General features: G+C 50.7%; 1 protein-coding gene across 1 annotated transcript in view; it reads left to right on the top strand.

The window, feature by feature from the left end:
- Positions 1-16,771, top strand: part of LOC140403329 (protein Niban 1-like) — a 144,557-nt gene that overhangs the window by 113,558 nt on the left and 14,228 nt on the right. Inside the window, exon 10 of the mRNA XM_072491201.1 lies at positions 1,267-1,428. Coding sequence (XP_072347302.1) covers positions 1,267-1,428 — 162 coding nt within the window. The remainder of the gene's footprint in view (positions 1-1,266; positions 1,429-16,771) is intronic.

Raw genomic sequence — 16,771 nt, forward strand, 5'->3', positions numbered from 1 at the left:
CACGATTGGTGGAACAGATGGAGGAGGGTTTTAAGAGATGGGACATGGTGCCCCTGTCACTGGTGGGTAGGGTGCAGGCGGTCAAAATGGTAGTCCTCCCGAGATTCCTTTTTGTGTTTCAGTGCCTCCTGGTGATGGTCACGAAGGCTTTTTTCAAGAAGATCGAGAAAAGCGTTATGAGTTTTGTGTGGGCTGGGAAGACCCCGAGAGTGAGGAGGGGGTTCTTGCAGCGTAGCAGGGAGAGGGGGGGACTGGCACTACCGAGCTTAAGTGAGTACTATTGGGCCGCCAATGTTTCAATGGTGAGTAAGTGGATGGGAGAAGGGGAGGGAGCGGCGTGGAAGAGATTGGAGATGGCGTCCTGCAAAGGAACCAGCCTACAAGCAATGGCGACGGCGCCGTTGCCGTTCTCCCCGAAGAAATACACCACAAGTCCAGTGGTGGTGGCAACACTGAAAATTTGGGGGCAGTGGAGACGGCATAGGGGAAGGACGAGAGCCTCGGTGCGGTCCCCGATAAGAAATAATCATAGGTTTGTCCCGGGGAGAATAGATGGGGGATTTGGAGCATGACAGAGAGCTGGGATTGTGCAACTGAGGGATCTGTTCTTGGACGGGACGTTTGCGAATCTGGGAGCGCTGACGGAAAAATATGGGTTGCCCCAAGGGAATGCATTTCGGTACATGCAACTGAGGGCTTTTGCGAGGCAACAGGTGAGGGAATTCCCGCAGCTCCCGACGCAGGAGATTCAGGACAGAGTGATCTCAGGGACATGGGTGGGGGTTGGTAGGGTGTCAGATATATATAGGGAAATGAGAGACGAGAGGGAGAACATGGTGGATGAGCTGAAGGGTAAAGATATTTGTACTTGGTTATGTATATTGGATTGTTTGATTTTATTATTTGGGAGAGCTATTATTTTTGTTATGGCAGTTGCCATTTAGTTTATATATTATTTATTTATTTGTTAAAATACGGTCACGGTTATTTATATTGTTTTGCTGTTGTAAAAAGGGGGAAAACCTTTGTACTGTTTTGTTTGGCCGAAAAAGTTGAATAAAAAATATATAAAAACATTTTTTTTTAAAAATAACTGTGAGAGATGTAACTATATTTTGGGGAGGGCTATCTGATTGTTAATGTCTGTGTTGCTGTCTGTGTTTAACCTCAGTTCGTGCCATTGGGCACTTTCTGTTCAAGGGCTATCTGGTCAAGTTCCTTTACTTGACTATTTTCAGTCTAAGTTCTCTTCTCCATTTCTCACAGGCTTGCAGGCAGCTTCAGGGTCTGCCGTATCGGTCTGTTCAGATGCATCGCTGCTACGAGAAGACAGAAACACTGACGCAGTCCCTGAGTGAGCTGCCACCTCGGTTCGCATTCGCCGGTGACCGCTTCTTCACCCAGCGAGCACAGACCGTTATCCAACAGGTGCTGCACTGCCACAAGATTGGAAAACACACGTGCACACTCTCACTGACACACTCTCACTGACACACTCTCAGTGACACACGCACTGACACACTCTCACTGACACACTCTCACTGACACACTCTCACTGACACACTCTCACTGACACATGCACTGACACACTCTCACTGACACACTCTCACTGACACACTCTCACTGACACATGCACTGACACACTCTCACTGACACACTCTCACTGACACATGCACTGACACACTCTCACTGACACACTCTCACTGACACACTCTCACTGACACATGCACTGACACACTCTCACTGACACACTCTCACTGACACACTCTCACTGACACATGCACTGACACACTCTCACTGACACACTCTCACTGACACACTCTCACTGACACATGCACTGACACACTCTCACTGACACACTCTCACTGACACACTCTCACTGACACACTCTCACTGACACATGCACTGACACACTCTCACTGACACACCCTCACTGACACACTCTCACTGACACATGCACTGACACACTCTCACTGACACACTCTCACTGACACACTCTCACTGACACACACACTGACACATTCTCACTGACACACTCTCACTGACACACGCACTGACACACTCTCACTGACACACTCTCACTGACACACTCTCACTGACACATGCACTGACACACTCTCACTGACACACCTGACACACTCTCACTGACACACTCTCACTGACACACTCTCACTGACACACTCTCACTGACACACGCACTGACACATTCTCACTGACACTCTCTCACTGACACACGAACTGACACACTCTCACTGACACACTCTCACTGACACACTCACTGACACACTCTCACCGACACACACTCACCGACACACTATCACTGACACACACTCACTGACACACGCACTGACACACACTCACTGACACACACTCACTGACACACACTCACTGACACACTCTCACTGACACACACTCACTGACACACTCTCACTGACACACTCTCACTGACACATGCGCTGACACACTCACTGACACACTCTCACTGACACACTCTCACTGACACAGTCACTGACACACTCACTGGCACACACTCACTGACACACTCTCACTGACACACTCTCACTGACACACTCACTGACACACTCTCACTGACACTCACTGACACACTCTCACTGACACACTCTCACTGACACACTCTCACTGACACACTCTCACTGACACACACACTGACACTCTCGCTGACACACTCTCACTAACACACTCTCACTGACACTCACTCAGACATTCACACACTCACTGACACTCTCACAGGCACACACTCACTGACACATTCTCACTGACACACACTCACTGTCACACTCACTAACACACTCTCACTAACACACTCTCACTAACACTCACTCAGACATTCACACACTCACTGACACTCTCACAGGCATACACTCACTGACACACTCTCACTGACACATTCTCACTGACACACACTCACTGTCACACTCACTAACCCACTCTCACTAACACACTCTCACTAACACACTCTCACAGACACTCACTCAGACATTCACACACTCACTGACACTCTCACAGGCATACACTCACTGACACACTCTCACTGACACATTCTCACTGACACACACTCACTGTCACACTCACTAACACACTCTCACTAACACACTCTCACTAACACTCACTCAGACATTCACACACTCACTGACACTCTCACAGGCATACACTCACTGACACACTCTCACTGACACACTCTCACTGACACATTCTCACTGACACACTCTCACTGACACACTCTCACTGACACACTCTCACTGACACATGCACTGACACACTCTCACTGACACACTCTCACTGACACACTCTCACTGACACACACACTGACACATTCTCACTGACACATTCTCACTGACACACTCTCACTGACACACGCACTGACACACTCTCACTGACACACTCTCACTGACACACTCTCACTGACACATGCACTGACACACTTCACTGACACACCTGACACACTCTCACTGACACACTCTCACTGACACACTCTCACTGACACACTCTCACTGACACACGCACTGACACATTCTCACTGACACTCTCTCACTGACACACGCACTGACACACTCTCACTGACACACTCTCACTGACACACTCTCACTGACACACTCTCACTGACACACGCACTGACACATTCTCACTGACACTCTCTCACTGACACACGAACTGACACACTCTCACTGACACACTCTCACTGACACACTCACTGACACACTCTCACCGACACACACTCACCGACACACTATCACTGACACACACTCACTGACACACACTCACTGACACACGCACTGACACACACTCACTGACACACACTCACTGACACACACTCACTGACACACTCTCACTGACACACTCTCACTGACACATGCGCTGACACACTCACTGACACACTCTCACTGACACACTCTCACTGACACAGTCACTGACACACTCACTGACACACACTCACTGACACACTCACTGACACACTCTCACTGACACACTCACTGACACACTCACTGACACACTCTCACTGACACACTCTCACTGACACACGCACTGACACACTCGCACTGACACACTCTCACTGACACACACTCACTGACACACACACTGACACTCTCGCTGACACACTCTCACTAACACACTCTCACTGACACTCACTCAGACATTCACACACTCACTGACACTCTCACAGGCACACACTCACTGACACATTCTCACTGACACACACTCACTGTCACACTCACTAACACACTCTCACTAACACACTCTCACTAACACTCACTCAGACATTCACACACTCACTGACACTCTCACAGGCATACACTCACTGACACACTCTCACTGACACATTCTCACTGACACACACTCACTGTCACACTCACTAACCCACTCTCACTAACCCACTCTCACTAACACACTCTCACTAACACACTCTCACAGACACTCACTCAGACATTCACACACTCACTGACACTCTCACAGGCATACACTCACTGACACACTCTCACTGACACATTCTCACTGACACACACTCACTGTCACACTCACTAACACACTCTCACTAACACACTCTCACTAACACTCACTCAGACATTCACACACTCACTGACACTCTCACAGGCATACACTCACTGACACACTCTCACTGACACACTCTCACTGACACATTCTCACTGACACACACTCACTGTCACACTCTCACTGACACATGCACTGACACACTCTCACTGACACACTCTCACTGACACACTCTCACTGACACACTCTCACTGACACATGCACTGACACACTCTCACTGACACACTCTCACTGACACACTCTCACTGACACACACACTGACACATTCTCACTGACACATTCTCACTGACACACTCTCACTGACACACGCACTGACACACTCTCACTGACACACTCTCACTGACACACTCTCACTGACACATGCACTGACACACTTCACTGACACACCTGACACACTCTCACTGACACACTCTCACTGACACACTCTCACTGACACACACTCACCGACACACTATCACTGACACACACTCACTGACACACACTCACTGACACACGCACTGACACACACACACTGACACACACTCACTGACACACTCTCACTGACACACACTCACTGACACACTCTCACTGACACACTCTCACTGACACACTCTCACTGACACACACACGCTGACACACACTCACTGACACACTCTCACTGACACACTCTCACTGACACCGTCACTGACACACTCACTGACACACACTCACTGACACACTCTCACTGACACACTCTCACTGACACACTCACTGACACTCACTGACACACTCTCACTGACACTCACTGACACACTCTCACTGACACACTCTCACTGACACATGCACTGACACACTCACACTGACACACTCTCACTGACACACACTCACTGGCACACACTCACTGACACACACTCACTGACACTCTCACTGACACTCTCACTGACACTCTCACTGACACACTCTCACTGACACTCACTCAGACATTCACACACTCACTGACACTCTCACAGGCATACACTCACTGGCACATTCTCATTGACACACACTCACTGTCACACTCACTAACACACTCTCACTAACACACTCTCACTAACACACTCTCACTAACACTCACTCACTGACACTCTCACAGGCATACACTCACTGACACACTCTCACTGACACATTCTCACTGACACACACTCACTGTCACACTCACTAACCCACTCTCACTAACACACTCTCACTAACACACTCTCACTAACACACTCTCACTGACACTCACTCAGACATTCACACACTCACTGACACTCTCACAGGCATACACTCACTGACACACTCTCACTGACACACTCTCACTGACACATTCTCACTGACACACACTCACTGTCACACTCACTAACACACTCTCACTAACACACTCACTAACACTCACTCAGACATTCACACACTTACTGACACTCTCACAGGCATACACTCACAGGCACACTCTCACTGACACACTCTCATTGACACACTCTCACTGACACACACACTGACACACACACTGACACATTCTCACTGACACATTCTCACTGTCACACTCACTAACACACTCTCACTGACAATCACTCAGACATTCACACACTCACTGACACTCTCACAGGCATACACTCGCTGACACACTCTCACTGACACACACTCACTGACACACACTCACTGACACACTCTCACTGACACACTCTCACTGACACACTCTCACTGACACACACTGACACACGCACTGACACACGCACTGACACACGCACTGACACACTCTCACTGACACACACTGACACACGCACTGACACACGCACTGACACACGCACTGACACACGCACTGACACATTCTCACTGACACATTCTCTCTGACACATTCTCACTGACACACGCTCACTGTCACGCTCACTGACACACTCTCACTGACACACTCTCACTGACACACTCTCACTGACACACTCTCACTGACACACTCTCACTGACACACTCTCACTGACACACTCTCACTGACCCACGCACTGACACACTCTCACTGACACACTCTCACTGACACACTCTCACTGACACACTCTCACTGACACACACACTGACACACGCACTGACACATTCTCACTGACACATTCTCACTGACACATTCTCACTGACACATTCTCACTGACATACACTCACTGTCACACTCACTAACACACTCTCACTAACACACTCACTGACACTCACTCACACACACACTGACACTCTCACAGGCATACACTCACTGACACACTCTCACTGACACACTCTCACTGACACACTCTCACTGACACACTCTCACTGACACACTCTCACTGACACACGCACTGACACATTCTCACTGACACATTCTCACTGACACATTCTGACTGACACACACTCACTGTCACACTCCCTAACACACTCTCACTAACACACTCTCACTAACACACTCTCACTAACACTCACTCAGACATTCACACCCTCACTGACACTCTCACAGGCACACTCTCACTGACACACTCTCACTGACACACACTCACTGACACACACTCACTGACACACTCTCACTGATACACACACTGACACACGCACTGACACTCTCACTGACACATTCTCACTGACACATTCTCACTGACACACACTCACTGTCACACTCACTAACACAATCTCACTAACACACTCTCACTGACACTCACTCAGACATTCACACACTCACTGAAACTCTCACAGGCATACACTCACTGACACATTCTCACTGACACATTCTCACTGACACACACTCACTGTCACACTCAATAACACACTCTCACTAACACACTCTCACTGACACATTCTCACTGACACACACACTAACACACTCTCACTAACACACTCTCACTGACACACTCTCACTAACACACTCTCACTGACACTCACTCAGACATTCACACACTCACTGAAACTCTCACAGGCATACACTCACTGACACATTCTCACTGACACATTCTCATTGACACACACTCACTGTCACACTCAATAACACACTCTCACTAACACACACTCACTGACACTCTCACAGGCACACACTCACTGACACACTCTCACTAACACTCACTCACACATTCACACACTCACTGACACTCTCACAGGCATACACTCACTGATACACTCTCACTGACACACTCACTTACACACTCTCACTAACACTCACTCACACATTCACACACTCACTGACACTCTCACAGGCACACTCTCACTGACACACTCTCACTGACACACTCTCGCTGACACACACTCACTGACACACTCACTGACACACTCTCACTGATACACACACTGACACACGCACTGACACTCTCACTGACACATTCTCACTGACACATTCTCACTGACACACACTCACTGTCACACTCACTAACACACTCTCACTGACACTCACTCAGACATTCACACACTCACTGAAACTCTCACAGGCATACACTCACTGACACATTCTCACTGACACATTCTCACTGACACACACTCACTGTCACACTCAATAACACACTCTCACTAACACTCACTCACACATTCACACACTCACTGACACTCTCACAGGCACACTCTCACTGACACACTCTCACTGACACACACTCACTGACACACACTCACTGACACACTCTCACTGATACACACACTGACACACGCACTGACACTCTCACTGACACATTCTCACTGACACATTCTCACTGACACACACTCACTGTCACACTCACTAACACACTCTCACTGACACTCACTCAGACATTCACACACTCACTGACACTCTCACAGGCATACACTCGCTGACACACTCTCACTGACACACACACTGACACATTCTCACTGACACATTCTCACTGACACATTCTCACTGACACACACTCACTGTCACACACACTAACACACTCTCACTAACACACTCTCACTGACACACTCTCACTAACACACTCTCACTGACACTCAGACATTCACACACTCACTGACACTCTCACAGGCACACACTCACTGACACACTCTCACTAACACTCACTCACACATTCACACACTCACTGACACTCTCACAGGCATACACTCACTGATACACTCTCACTGACACACTCACTTACACACTCTCACTAACACTCACTCACACATTCACACACTCACTGGCACACTCTCACAAACACACCCTCACGCACTGACACTCTCACACACTGACAGTCTTACTAACACACTCATGCACTGACACACTCTCACTGACACACGATGATACACGGACACACTCTCACACACTGACACAGTCTCACTGACACACTCTCGCTGACACGCTCTCATTGTCACTTTGAGTGTGTCAGTGAGTGTGTGTCAGTGAGTGTGTGTCAGTGAGAGTGTCAGTGAGAGTGGGTCAGTGAGAATGAGTCAATGAATGTGTCAGTTGTGAGCGTGACAATATATGAGTGTGTCAATGAGACTGTGTCAGTGTGTGAGAGTGTTAGTGAGAGTGTGTCAGTCAGAGTGTGTCAGTGAGAGAGTGACACACTCTCACTGACACACTCTCACTGACACTCACAAATAGACACTGTCTCATTGACACACTCACACACTGAACGCTTACACACTTAGTGAGAAATGTGCCAGTGAGTGTCTGTTGGTGTGTGTGTGTCAGTGAGAGTGCGTCAGTGAGAGTGTCAGTGTGTGTGTGTCAGTGAGAGTGTGTCAGTGAGAGTGGGTCAGTGAGAGTGTCTCTCTCACTGACTCACTCTCACTGACTCATTCTCACTGACGCTCTCACACACTGACACACTCTCACACTCTCACACTGACACACTCTCACACACTCACAGTCTCACTGAAACACTAACACACACTCGCTGACACACTCTCGCCTGCGCACTCTCGCTGACACACTCTCGCTGACACTCACACACTCACTGACACACTCTCACTGACACACCCTCACACACTGACACACTCTCACAGAAACACTAACACACACTCGCTGACACACTCTCGCTGACACTCTCACACTCACTGACACACTCTCACTGACACACCCTCACACACTGACACACTCTCACACACTCACAGTCTCACTGAAACACTAACACACACTCACTGACACACACTCGCTGACACACTCTCGCTGACACACTCTCGCTGACACTCACACACTCACTGACACGCCCTCACACACTGACACACTCTCACACACTGACACACTCTCACACACTCACAGTCTCACTGAAACACTAACGCACACTCACTGACACACTCTCACTGACACACCCTCACACACTGACACACTCTCACACACTCACAGTCTCACTGAAACACTAACACACACTCACTGACACACACTCGCTGACACACTCTCGCTGACACACTCTCGCTGACACTCACACACTCACTGACACGCCCTCACACACTGACACACTCTCACACACTGACACACTCTCACACACTCACAGTCTCACTGAAACACTAACGCACACTCACTGACACACTCTCACTGACACACCCTCACACACTGACACACTCTCACACACTCACAGTCTCACTGAAACACTAACACACACTCACTGACACACACTCGCTGACACACTCTCGCTGACACACTCTCGCTGACACACTCTTGCTGACACACTCTCGCTGACACACACACTCACTGACACACTCTCACTGACACACTCTCACTGACACACACACTCACTGACACACACACTCCCTGACACACTCACACACTCAGTCTCACTGAAATACTGACACACATTCACAATCTCACTGAAACACTGACACACCCTCGCTGACACACTCTCGCTGACACTCACTCACACACTCACTCACTCTCACTGACACACTCTCATTGACAACTCTCACTGACTCACTCTCTCACACACACACATGCACTGACACACTCTCGCTGGCACACTCTTGCTGACACACTCACTCTGACACCCACACACTGAAACACTCACTCTCACTGATACTCTCACACACAGACACTCTCGCACCCTCACTCTCTCGCACACTGACACTCTCACATACTGACTCTCTCGCACATGCTCACTGGCACACTCTCACCAACTCTCACTGACACACACTCACTTACACTCTCACTGACACACTCTTGAACACTGACACACCCTCATCAATACACAATCACTGACACATTCACTGACACACTCTCGCTGGCACACTCTCTCTGACACTGACACACTGACACACACTCACTGGCACACTCTCACTGAGTGTGTATGTGTGTCAGTATGTAAGTGTGTCAGTGTGTTAGTGTGTCAGTGTGTGAGTGTCACTCACTGACACACTCTGACTGCCACACTCATGCACTGACACACTCACATGCTCACACTGACACACTTGTTGACACACTCTCACAGACACACTCACTGGCACAATCACATTCTGACACACTCACACTCTGACACACACACTGACACTCACTCACTGACACTCTCACACACTGACACTCTCACACTGACATACTCTCACTGACACATTCATACTCACACATTCTATCTGACACATTCTCACATACTTTCACTGACACACATACTGACACACATGCGCACAGCTATCTACGTACACACTGACAGACATGTACAACACACACATGCACAGACATGCACACATGTATACACACATATGGATACACACACTCACACAGAGACTGCCACACATGGGTTCAGGCTAGAGAGGGAGACACACACAAAGCGAACACACGCACACATACTGACAAACACATGTACGCGCACAGATGCACCAACATACACACACACACCTATATACACAGACCTGTACACACACAGACATGTACACACAGCTACATGCACACAGACAGAAATAGATACAGGAACAGCCAGCATGGGTTTAGGTAAGAGTGACGCGCACATGGATAGACATACACAGATAGACATACACAATGCACACAGACACACACACATACAGACAGATAGACATACATACATACATATACACATAGACACACAAAGACAGACACACACACATATAGATGTGTTATCACACATTCAGACACTACAAACACATACTCAACTCAGAGAAACATGTCAATACAGACATGTGTGCTGCCACAGACACAGTAAACGCCCCCCCAACACACACACATACCATGTGGATAAACACACAAACACAATCACATATATACACACACACACACAATGGACAGATACACAGATTGGCACTCACACACTGGGAAAATATGCGCACACAAAGGGCATGCAAGAAGGTGTACGCATGTGTGAGCAGAGTGAGTGCACCGCTGCTCCGGGTGTAACCGAATCATCGGCCCCAGAGCTCACTCCTTCTCCCAGGAGTGACACAGCCACCGTTCCTGGCGGCTTCAATTCCACATTTGGCGCCCGACCCCCAAGTGGCTGCTCTGTGCAAGAGCGGGAGAGCGAAAAGAAAGAGAGACCCGCACTTCCTCAGGACCTCGGAACGCGTTTTGCCGAGGTTCATTTGGAGTGCGGTCACTGTTGTGACGAAGGAAAAACACAGCCGCCAATGTGGGCACAGCGAAGAGCAGCGATAATGAACAATCCATCTGTTTCCGTCGGTTCAGGGATAAATATTGGCCAGGACGTCAGGGAGAACATTCCTGACGTTCGGCAAAATAGTGTCACGTGACCCTGTACAGCCAGGCAAGCAGGTAGATGGGCCCTCAGTTTGACGTTTGGTCTGCAAGACAGCACCTGCGGCAGCGCAGCACCCCCTCATATCACCCTTGATTTTTGTGGTCAAGCCCTGGATTGGGGCTTGAACCCCAATCCTTGTGGCTCAGAGATGGGAGTGCGACAGATTGACAGCAGAAATTATCCTTCTTGTTCAGTCTCAGAGAATCGTATAGTCCCCACAGTGCAGAACAAGGCCATTCGGCCCATCGAGTCTGCACCAAGCTTTCGAAAGAGCACCCAACCTAGGCCCAATCTCCCACCCTATCCCCGTAAGCCCACCCAGCCTTTGGACGCCTGGGGGCAATTTAGCACGGCCGATCCTCCTAACCTGCTCAGCTTTGGACCATGGGTGGGAACCGGGGCACCCGGAGGAAACCCACGCAGACACGGGGAGAACGTGCAGACTCCGCGCAGTCACCCGAGGCCGGAATCGAACCCTGATCCCTGGGGCTGTGAGGCCCGCAGTGCTAACCACCGTGCCACATTCTTTCACGGAATGTGGGCTTCGCTGGCTGGGCCAGCTCTTGTTGCCTGTCCCTGATTGCCCTTGAACTGAGGGGCTCACTAGGCCGTTAAGAGAGGCAGCCACATCGCTGGGGGTCCAGAGCCACATGTGGGCCAGACTGGGTGAGGATGGCAGATGTCTTTCCCCGAACAGCGTAGTGGACCAGGTGTTTTTTTTTTTTTACAGCGATCATCAAAGATTTCATTGTCACCATTAGCGACGTAGCTTTTATTTCCAGACTTCAAATTCCACCAGCTGCCGTGGTGGGATTTGAACCTGTGTCCCCTGGGCATTAATTTGAGTCTCTCGATGACTAGTCCAGTGAGATTACCATTACGCCACAGCCTCCCCTATTCACACAGAATAACCTCTTGCCAACGTCCAGATCTGATATAATATTCGAGTGAATATTCAGTGAGCAGCCATGTTCGGATGTGGCACAGATAAACTCTCCGGCCTTCACCTCCTGGCCCCGCCTGCTGCGGGAGTCAGGTGGAATGGAAAATTCGACCTCAGGCGGGAATATCAGGTCCCAGGGCGGGCAGGACCGGAAGATCCCGCTCTTTGCGTTTGAAGGATGCAGGACAATTTGATTTTTTTTTTTTTTTAAATCATTTGGGATTGTTTTTTTTAAAAATATTTTTTATTCTCCTCCTTTTTCACATTTTCTCCCGATATTTACACCCACCAACAACAAACAATAATCAGGAGCAAATATGTCAATCCCCACATCAAGAACAATGATCCCACCAAACCCCAAACATTAGCCCGCATGTTCACATAAACAAATGACAAAAAGGAATCAGGAATCACCCATAGTCACCATTAACACACACCGCCCCCCTCCCCCCCAACCCCACCCCCCCCAAACCTCCCTCTCCCCACCCCCCCCCAACTAATGTTCGATGTTATCCAGTTCTTGAAAGTGCATAATGAATAATGCCCATGAATTGTAGAACCCCTCCGTCCTTCCCCTCAGTTCAAACTTAACCTTCTCAAGAGTCAAGAATTCCAACAGGTTCCCCCCCCCCCCCCACGCTAGGGTACAGGGTGGAGAGGTTGCCCCCCATCCCATCAGGATCCGGCTTCGGGCGATTAACGAGGCGAAGGCTACAATATCTGCCTCCGTACCCGTTTCCAACACTGGCTGGTCCGACACCCTGAATATGGCCTCCCGGGGGCCCGGGTCCAGTTTCACGTGCCCCACTTTAGAAATTACCCTAAAAACCTCCTTCCAGTAATCCTCTAGCTTTGGACAGGACCAAAACATATGAATGTGATTAGCGGGCCCCCCCCACAACGTTCACACTCATCTTCTACTCCTTCAAAGAATCGGCTCATCCTCGCCCTCGTGAGGTGTGCTCTGTATACCACCTTCAGCTGTATCAGCCCCAACCTCACGCACGAGGTGGAGGCATTCACTCTCCGGAGCACCTCACACCAGAACCCCGCCTCCAGATCCTCTCCCAACTCTTCCTCCCACTTTGCTTTGATCCCTTCCAATGGTGCCTTCTCCTCTTCCAAAATAGCTCCGTAAACCGCTGACACTACCCCCTTCTCCAGTCCCCCTGTCGTCAGCACCTCCTCCAGCAATGTGGAGGCCGGCTCCCCCGGGAAGCTCTGTATCTCCTTTCTGGCAAAATCTCGAACCTGCATGTATCTAAATATTTCCCCCTGCTCCAGCCCAGACTTCGCTTCCAGCTCCTTCAGCCCTGCAAACCGACCCCTAAGAAACAAATCTTTTAGTGTCTTAATCCCCTTCTCCTCCCATTTCCGAAAATTTCCATCCCAGTTCCCTGGCTCAAATCTGTGGTTATCATTTGGAATTCTTGGGCGGGATTCTCTGACCCCCCGCCGGGTCGGAGAATCGCCGGGGGCTGGCGTGAATCCCGCCCCCGCCGGTTGCCGGGCCCCCCCCCCGGCGATTCTCCGGCCCGCGATGGGCCGAAGTCCCGCTGCTGGAATGCCTGTCCCCCCGGCGAGAATCAAACCACCTCTCTGACCGGTGGGCAAGGCGGCGCGGGCGGGCTCCGGGGTCCTGGGGGGGGGGGGGGGGGGGGGCGGGGCGATCTGGCCCCGGGGGGGTGCCCCCACGGTGGCCTGGCCCGCGATCGGGGCCCACCGATCCGCGAGCGGGCCTGTGCCGTGGGGGCACTCTTTCCCTTCTGCCTTCGCCATGCTCTCCACCTGGCGGAGGCGGAAGAGACCCCCTCCCCTGCGCATGCGCGGGGATGCTGTGAGCGGCCGCTGACGCTCCCGCGCATGCGCCGCACGGCAAAGTCAGTTTCGCGCCAGCTGGCGGGGCACCAAAGGCCTTTCCCGCCAGCTGGCAGGGCGGAAATCAGTCCGGCGCAGGCCTAGCCCCTCAAGGTGAGGGCTCGGCCCCCAAAGATGCGGAGACTTCCGCACCTTTGGGGCGGCGCGATGCCAGACTGATTCGCGCCGTTTTTGGCGCCGGTCGGCCGATTGCGGAGAATCCCGTCCCTTATCTTTCTTTCTTATCCTTAACAAATTGAGAAAACAGAGCACAAAGGTAATGAAGGTGAGCTGAGAGTTTTTGGGTCACTGGTTAGACCTCAGTTGGAATATTGCCTGACTCTGGGTACCAAACTCCAGGAAAGATGTCAGGGCCTTAGGGTGGCACGGTGGTCAACGTGGCTGACTCACAGCGCCGGGTTCGATTCCGACCTCGGGTGGCTCTCTGTGCGGAGTCTGCACGTTCTCCCCGTGTCTGCGTGGGTTTCCTCCGGGTGCTCCGGTTTCCTCCCATGGCCCACAGGTGGATTGGCCACGCTAAAATTGCCCCTTCGTGTCCAGGGATGCACGGGGTGAGGTGGGATTACGGGGAATAGGGTGGGGGAGTGGGCCTCGGTAGGGTGTGCTTCCAGAGGGCCGGTGCAGGCTTGGTGGGCTGAATGGCCTCCTTCTGCACTGGAGAGATCCTGTGGATGGATTCTTAGCGAAGGTTGCTGAGGAGATTTACCGGAAGGGCGCCAGGGATGAAAAACTGTCCAGAGACTGGAGAAGGTGGGGATGTTGTCCGAAGAGTACGGAAGGCAAAAGACAGATTCGATAGCGCTCTCCCAAATTGTGCGGACTCCAGCTGGAACAAATAAAGGGACAATATATCCATGGCAGAAATGTTCGCAAACAAGTAAAGTCCTGACGAAATCTCGACAGGGTGGGTATGGAGAGGATGTTCCCTCTTGTGGGAGAATCTAGAACTAGGGGGTCACTGTTTTTTAAAAAAGGCAGTCGCCCATTCAAGACGGAGATGAAGTAAAATTTTCTCTCCCAGTGGGTCGAGAGAAACCCTCTCTAGAAGCATTGGAAGCAGAGTCTTTGAGACAGAGAGAGAGAGAGAGTCTTGATTAAGGAGGGGGTGAAAGGTTATGGGGGGGGGGGGCAGAAATGAGGGGTTGTGGGTACAATCAGATCGGCCAGCGATCGTACTGAGCGGCGGAGCAGCCTCGAGGGGCCGAATGGTCTCCTCTTGCTCCTAATTCGGATGTAGAGCTAGAAACGAGGCCAGGAGCTTTTTCACGCCCCCGTTCACCCTGATGTGGAATCCGCTGCCTGGAAAGATGATGGAAACAGATTCAATAGTAACTTTTCAGAGAGGAGGGGATAGGTACTTAAAGGGGGGGCATTGCAGGTCTATAGGGAGAGGGCTGGATAGCTTTTGGGCAGCACGGTAGCACAGTGGTTAGCACTGTGGCTTCACAGCACCAGGGTCCCAGGTTCGATTCCCCGCTGGGTCACTGTCTGTGCGGAGTCTGCACGTTCTCCCCGTGTGTGCCTGGGTTTCCTCCGGGTGCTCCGGTTTCCTCCCACAGTCCAAAGATGTGCAGGTTAGGTGGATTGACCATGCTAAATTGCCCTTAGTGACCAAAAAGGTTAGGAGGGGTTATCGGGTTACGGGGATAGGGTGGAAGTGAGGGCTTAAGTGGGTCGGTGCAGACTCGATGGGTCGAATGGCCTCCTGCTGCACTGTATGTTCTTGTTCAAAGAGGCGGAACAGAGACAATGGGTTGAATGCCTTCACTCTGTGCTGTATCATTCT

Source organism: Scyliorhinus torazame, chromosome 27 (genome assembly GCF_047496885.1).
Source record: "Scyliorhinus torazame isolate Kashiwa2021f chromosome 27, sScyTor2.1, whole genome shotgun sequence".
In the NCBI taxonomy this organism is placed as follows: Eukaryota; Metazoa; Chordata; class Chondrichthyes; order Carcharhiniformes; family Scyliorhinidae; genus Scyliorhinus; species Scyliorhinus torazame.